At 35.6% G+C, this 6,553-nt stretch overlaps 1 protein-coding gene across 11 annotated transcripts in view; it reads left to right on the plus strand.

Moving 5' to 3' along the window:
- SOX5 (SRY-box transcription factor 5) overlaps window positions 1-1,649 on the plus strand; it is a 987,332-nt gene extending 985,683 nt beyond the window's left edge. For 10 of the 11 annotated variants that reach the window (XM_019654616.1, XM_019654621.1, XM_019654620.1 and 7 more), the window contains one exon: window positions 903-1,381. In XM_019654616.1, the coding sequence (XP_019510161.1) occupies window positions 903-1,206 (304 nt within the window). In that variant the 3' untranslated portion in view covers window positions 1,207-1,381. Of the gene's footprint in view, window positions 1-902 lie in introns of all 11 variants that reach the window. The other variant, XM_019654623.1, reaches the window with a different exon arrangement.
- The last annotated feature ends 4,904 nt before the right edge of the window (window positions 1,650-6,553 follow it).

The following is a 6,553-nucleotide window of genomic DNA, read 5'->3' on the forward strand; positions in this document are numbered from 1 at the left end:
ACAGCAAGGCTGTTGACCTTGTCTCAGTCTGCTGCCTAGAACCTCAGTGCTTCTTCAAAATTTTCTCAAAAAACATAGAAATCAAGTTGTTCGTGCTTAGAACAGAAGTTAGTAAGATCCTGAGAGCTTCTTACAATAAATACTGCTTTAAAAATGGTCACAGGATACCTTAGAAAAAGACCTCAAATCTGCCGCAATCCCCTCCATCCTCTTGACAGTGTCACCCTGCTCTGTCCAGGGGTCTGTGATTAAACCCCCGTGCATGGCTCTTCTCAAAGCTGAGAATGGAACCCAACACTTCTTGGGGATAACATATGAGAGCTCTAATACTTTAGGGCTTTTCCATTATAATTGAATGGCCCTTTCAGTTTAATTCCTTTTTGAAAAATGTTTCTGCATGTTATAATGAAGGAAAAATGAACTTGGAGTCAAGGACTTGGGTTCTTTGGCTTAATCGTTTTGCACCTCAGTTTTGTTTTTTCATAAAATAGTAACAAAACAGAATTATGTTAAGAATCAAATGGATAACATATCCATCTTGTAATCTATAAAGCACTTACGGAAGTAAGGCATTGGAATCAAAGTAGTATACAGATTTTTTGTGTGTGGTTTTTTTTTTGTTTTTTTTTTAGCTGAGCCATCCTGCCACCTGTTGGCACTCAGTGGCAGCTCAGCTTGGGCCGGGAATCAAACCGCTGTTGCTCAGAACTCAAACTCTTGAGCGAGCTCTTAACCGACTGAGCCACTCGGCCGGCCCTAGTATACAATTTTTAAAATGTTGGGCGATAGGGTGAAAATCACTGCCTTAGAGTTGGACAAACTGAGCAAATTAATTATGTAGTAAGGCCCCCATCTAAATCTTCACTCACCATGGACTCTTTTTGGGAATTTCTCTGTGACAGGCAACAAGCACAGATCCCCATCGCTACTGCTGGTGTTGTGTATCCTGGCGCCATCACCATGGCAGGAATGCCCTCCCCTCATCTGCCCTCAGAGCACTCGAGCGTGTCTAGCAGCCCGGAGCCCGGCATGCCTGTCATCCAGAGCACTTATGGGGTGAAAGGAGAGGAGCCACATATCAAAGAAGAGATACAGGCCGAGGACATCAACGGAGAAATTTATGATGAGTACGATGAGGAAGAGGATGATGCAGACGTAGATTATGGGAGTGACAGTGAAAACCATATCGCAGGACAAGCCAACTGATAAGGGTCAAAAGATGGTTGTGACCTTAGGACTTAAAGAAGCCCTAGCTGGTTCATCCTTACCAGTGGCCAAGCACATTAACTTTCTCATACACTGACTGTTACTTTAACTGTTAGTCTTAAATAGTTGGGACATCAGCTGACTAATAGACCTCAGCCTCAAAAGGCTTCGAAAGGAAAAAAAAAATACAACAAGCAAACAACAATATCAACAGCAAGAGATTGAAATAAGCTATGGGTAAAATAATGCCAGTAATTCAGCTGCTACATCCAAGCACTGAAGTCTTACCCGTCAACTTTTTTTTTTAAATAAACTTTATGGCTGTTTGTTCTACAATGTTCTAGAAATTCTCACTCAGGTACACAGTGCCAACAAGTGGCTTGTGAATGTGTTTTGTTGTTTTGTGCTACAATTTTTAAAAAGAAATTAAGTTTTGTTTTGTTTGGGGGGGGGGGGTTCCGGGTTTTTTTCCTTTTCTTTTCCTTCCTTTCCTATTTTTTTCCTTTCTTTCTACTTCCTTCTTTTTTTATTTTTCTGCAATGCACCTGACAGAAAAAAGAAAGATGAATTTCTCTTCACTTCTCTCCACCTTCTCCATCTCTATACTTTAAAGATGGAAGTCTGTGCATGGGGGGGAAGAGGGAAAAAGAGCCTGTTTTTAACTTCCTTGCAATTCCATCACAAAATAAGCAATTATTTTCTTTAGAGGACTTTCTTTATTGCACACCACACTACATCTTTGAGCAAGTGCCAAATTTGTACTGAAGTGTTGACCCAGTTCATTTCTTCCCTTTCCTTTTTCCTGTTCCTTCCTAAGTTAGAACAGTGTTATATCTTAGACAATCCCTTGAAAAACCTGAAATACCAGCAGCTGGTGAGATTTTACTTTTTTTTCTTTAATGGAAACTGTAGGTGCTGTTCTCAGGTGAAAAGAGAGAGAGAGAGAGAGAGAGACATAAGAAATTTAGAGAAAAATATTTTCTGATCTTGGATTTTTGTGTGTATGTATGTGTGTGATTATGGTACTAATAGGAATCACGTTGGACCGTTGTGAGTTAAACCCACATCTGGGGATGAAATCCCACATCCTCCTAAGTGACTGGTCTGGAAGCAACCTTGACCTTGATTTTGCACTTCAAATGACAACCATTTTAGGGCTCAGAAATTATATTTTTAAATTTCTAATACGATTGTTATTGGATGGATCAGGTGGCCCTGTGTAGTAGACGTGTGCATGTATAATATGGAAGCTACTAGCAAACTGCTCCCAGGTGTCCTTTCTCCCTGGTCAGTTGGTTTCACTATTTTTTGCTACTTAATGATTTATGTTGGTTTTCCCTGTTGATAACTTCAAGCAAAACAATTGTTTTCCTTGAATGTATTTGGCCATTTTCCAGAAATACCGAATTAACTTACTTCTTCAACATTGCATTCTCTCTTGATCAGGAAATGGAACTGATGATTTTATAAGGCATTTTTTTCATCTCTCCATTAAATGAGGTGGAGGCCATTTGCATTTCGGAATTGTGGGCCATGTGCATTTCTGGCCATAAAAAGCAGGTTTTGATTAAAAATCATCGCAGCCCAACAAAATGGAGTCTAGCTGAACCCAGCAACCCTTGCCACTACTCTTCCCTTGCTGTAAGATGTATCCACTGGAGTCCAACTTTGGGTTCCAGTAGAGTATGTGCCCAGAGCAACAACTGATGATGACGAGACTGCTTATTTATATTTCACCAGCCAAATGCCAAGGTAGTGGTAGGGCTTGTACAAATAAATGCACAATCGTTTAAAGTCAATTGCCATTATTTGTGCTGTAGCATCAGACAGTAAATACTCCAACCAGTAGCTTGGATGTGCTATGGTTTTAACTCCAGTCATCCTTTTCCTCTATCACCCCCCCCAAACCTGACTGTAAAATTGATTTTTACATATAAATAAGAAAACAAATCCTTTTTATTTTTCTCTCTCTCAAAAGACTTGCTCTGGGGTTTTGCTTGGAGGAGCTGATCATATCCTGCATGTCAGAGATTTTGTTTTGTTTGTTTTTCTGTTTGTTTTTGATGACTGTATTTTCATTGGAACTGCCTCTTTTTGCTAGTGTTGTAATAATGATGATGATAAAATAATAATAATAATAATAGTAATAATAATAATAATGGTCAGCTGTTCCCAGATTAGTAAGTTATGTATAATTTATTTCTCCCTTTCTATTTTATTCTGCTCTGATTTGGAAGTGCAGCCAATAAGCTGTTAGATATTTAAAATGAATTTCCATCTCCAAAAAATATATATATATATGCACACACGTATGTGTATATATGTATACACATATGTGTATATGTATGTGTGTGTGTATACACACACACACACACACACACACATATTCACCCCACACAATTTTACTTCTCCTTCCATAAATTTTCTCCTTTTTAAAAATTTGGCCCCAACAATGTCAAGTTCTGGTGTTTAATACAAAAGACTGAATACGAGGGTCATGCTCAATCTTAATTAACTTATGCTTTCATCAGTCATTTTAGTTATTTAATTGCCACAGTCATCTAGAGCCAATTTTGTTTTTGTTTTCGTTTTGTTTTTAAGCACTCTGGGTAAGAAAAAAATGGACACTTGTTTTTATATCGTTATTATGTACAATGTGAAAACAGATTTTAAAAAATTTGTTCCTCTGTCTTCATTAAGAAATTCTTTCTGATTTATGTGGGTTCACCTCTCACGTTTGCTGGATACTTATTTTACACCATGTTATAAAGATACTGGTTTTCATTTCATGACTTTGGGCTACAAGAATACTTTGTTTTAGCTCCAGGTAGATGCCGCTGAAGGCATGCATGGCTGAAACCAATTCTAACACATCAGTGAAATGACAAAACACTTCTGTTTGGTCTTCTTTTGTTTGTTTTTTATTTTGGTTTTATTTGAAGGGGAAAACAAAATTGTTAATGGTGACCTTTAACTGCTGATATTCAGAAGTTAATTTTATTTAGTTAAGTTTATATCACAGAGACTAAACTGTTAATGGACTGAAACAAAAAGCAAGTTCAGTGCCCTGCATTATATTCTCTTGTTCTGACATCTAACTCACTGATGTCACACATTTTTTTTTTGCCTTAGTTTTCCCCAAAAGAAAACAAAACAAAAATATTAATGTTAAAAGTGCTTTGAAGTTATTTGATAAAGGTGCTATGAATAGCAACATACTGTGTTAACACATTGCCTTTTTGGCATTTGATTGGTTTGTAATTTTTGTAAAGGATCCTAAAACCTTGTATTCTTTTTCTGTGCCCCATGATGACCAAAAAATGTAAGAGGAAATGAAAGAAAGATCAAACTAAAATGAACATAAAATGAACATAAACCTTCCTCCTCTTTCCTTTTCCTGCCTCTCATCCCTCTCCCTCTCCCTCTCTCTCCCTCTCTCCCTCTCTCCCTCTCTCTCTCTCTCTCTCTCTCTCTCTCTCTCTCTCTCTCCTCTCTCTCCCCAATACTGAGGAATAATCTTGCCAGAACTCTGCTTTTTATGGCTGTCATAATCAGTTCCTTTAAAAATAGTCATGTTTTAATATGAATCTAAGAATGTTACTGGAGAAAAATAAGTTAAAGTTGCTCATTTGTAAGTTACTAATAATTTGGCTAGTTATTACAATTGGATAAAATATAAAAGCATTCTTCAGTACAATATACCTAAATTAGTTTAGCCAATTTTTAACATTTATTTGGCATCTGCAGTTAAGAGTTAACCATGTATAAAATCCTTCCCAGAGAACATAATCATTATGGAAACCAAATCTTCTTATAAGGAACAATATAAAAGAGTTTTCTTTGATGAAATTAGTTCATAGATTTGATTTTTGGAGTAGACCTTTACATTAATTCTTTTAAAGAAAATTATTTTTAACTATTTAATGGTCCAATTTCAGATACTTTCTTAATCCAGAAGTTTTTACTGTTCCCAGAAAAACCTCTTCTATCACATTTAAAACATCAAAAATAATTTCACTTTCAATCATTCTAATGAGTAAATTATTGAAATGTAAAAAAAAACTGTGTTTTTACAAACAGGTTTCTAAGATATTTGTCTATCAAGTTAATAGTAAAATAAAAATATGGGGTCTGCAAGGAAAAATATGAAGCCCACTTAAAGTGGTTCAGAGATCTCTTTGTCTTATAGGGCATAGTTTTCATTTAGACAGGCTTTTACAGTATTTAATTTTAAAATTTCCTGTAACTATTAGTTTCCCAGGTTGAAGATGATGTTGTGTTGAGTTTTCTACTGATTGATTCCTGTCCTCCCCAGTGTTTCTGTCACTGGTTCACTAAAACAGTATTTATATAGCTCCGCTGGCTCTAAAGCTCTTAGTCCTTCTAACATTTCGGATTTTATGAGTATAAATGGGAAAAAGTAGAAAAGAGACAATCAAATGCCTGGAGCTTAAAACAAAGTATGTGCAACCTACCATCTCACTTGAAATTTAATAAAATAAATAATTATGTAAATATAACATAGAGTTATAGATTTATATTTTGTTCATAACACATAGTGTAATATAAGTTGTATATTTTCATGTTTTTGGTTTTATGTTATCATTCATGCCACAATAAAAATAAAACAGGAGTTTATGTACTCTTAAAAAAAAAAAAAGATGTGGGTTGCCACCAACCTGTTTTTTTTTTTGTTGGTTTTTTTTTGTTTTGTTTTTTTGTTTTTGCATTCTCTTTTTTCAGTATTACTGCCATGCAAGGCACCAATAAAAACAGCAAATGTGTTCTTTACCTATTATACTGTGTTTCTTTTCACAAGTCTTGTTATGAAAGGTGTCATCATTAGCTTTATTATGAAAAGAGCTAAAGTATGGAAAATAATTTAATTTTGTTTTCAACATAAATACCCGTCCCCCACCCCCTTCCCGAAGTTGATGTTGAACTGAAAACTAAGGGTTTAATTTTTAAAGGGGAAATTCTGAGAAGGATAGCCAGACTTTGCTATAATGCATCTCATCAGACAGGGAGGTAGCTTCACTATAATGTTGAAAGATACCCCTCAGATATGTAATTGAGTCTAATACATTTAAAAACCCTACAGCTGAAAGCACCCTTACCGTAGTTTTCCCAAGCTTGACATTGTTATTGGGGTGAGGTTTCTACACTTCAGAATTGTCCTTCATCCTGTCGTTTGTACAGAAAAAATTTTAAAATTGCAAATTATGAAATTACTAATAACTATAATTTTTCACTTGGTGTCTAATTTAGGATAATGTATATTTCTAAGTTGTTTAACACTGACATTAGCTTCTGGATTCCACCTTCAACTTTTTAAGCAAGTATAAAA

The sequence above is a fragment of the Hipposideros armiger genome, unplaced genomic scaffold (assembly GCF_001890085.2).
Source record: "Hipposideros armiger isolate ML-2016 unplaced genomic scaffold, ASM189008v1 scaffold_227, whole genome shotgun sequence".
NCBI classification, from domain to species: domain Eukaryota; kingdom Metazoa; phylum Chordata; class Mammalia; order Chiroptera; family Hipposideridae; genus Hipposideros; species Hipposideros armiger.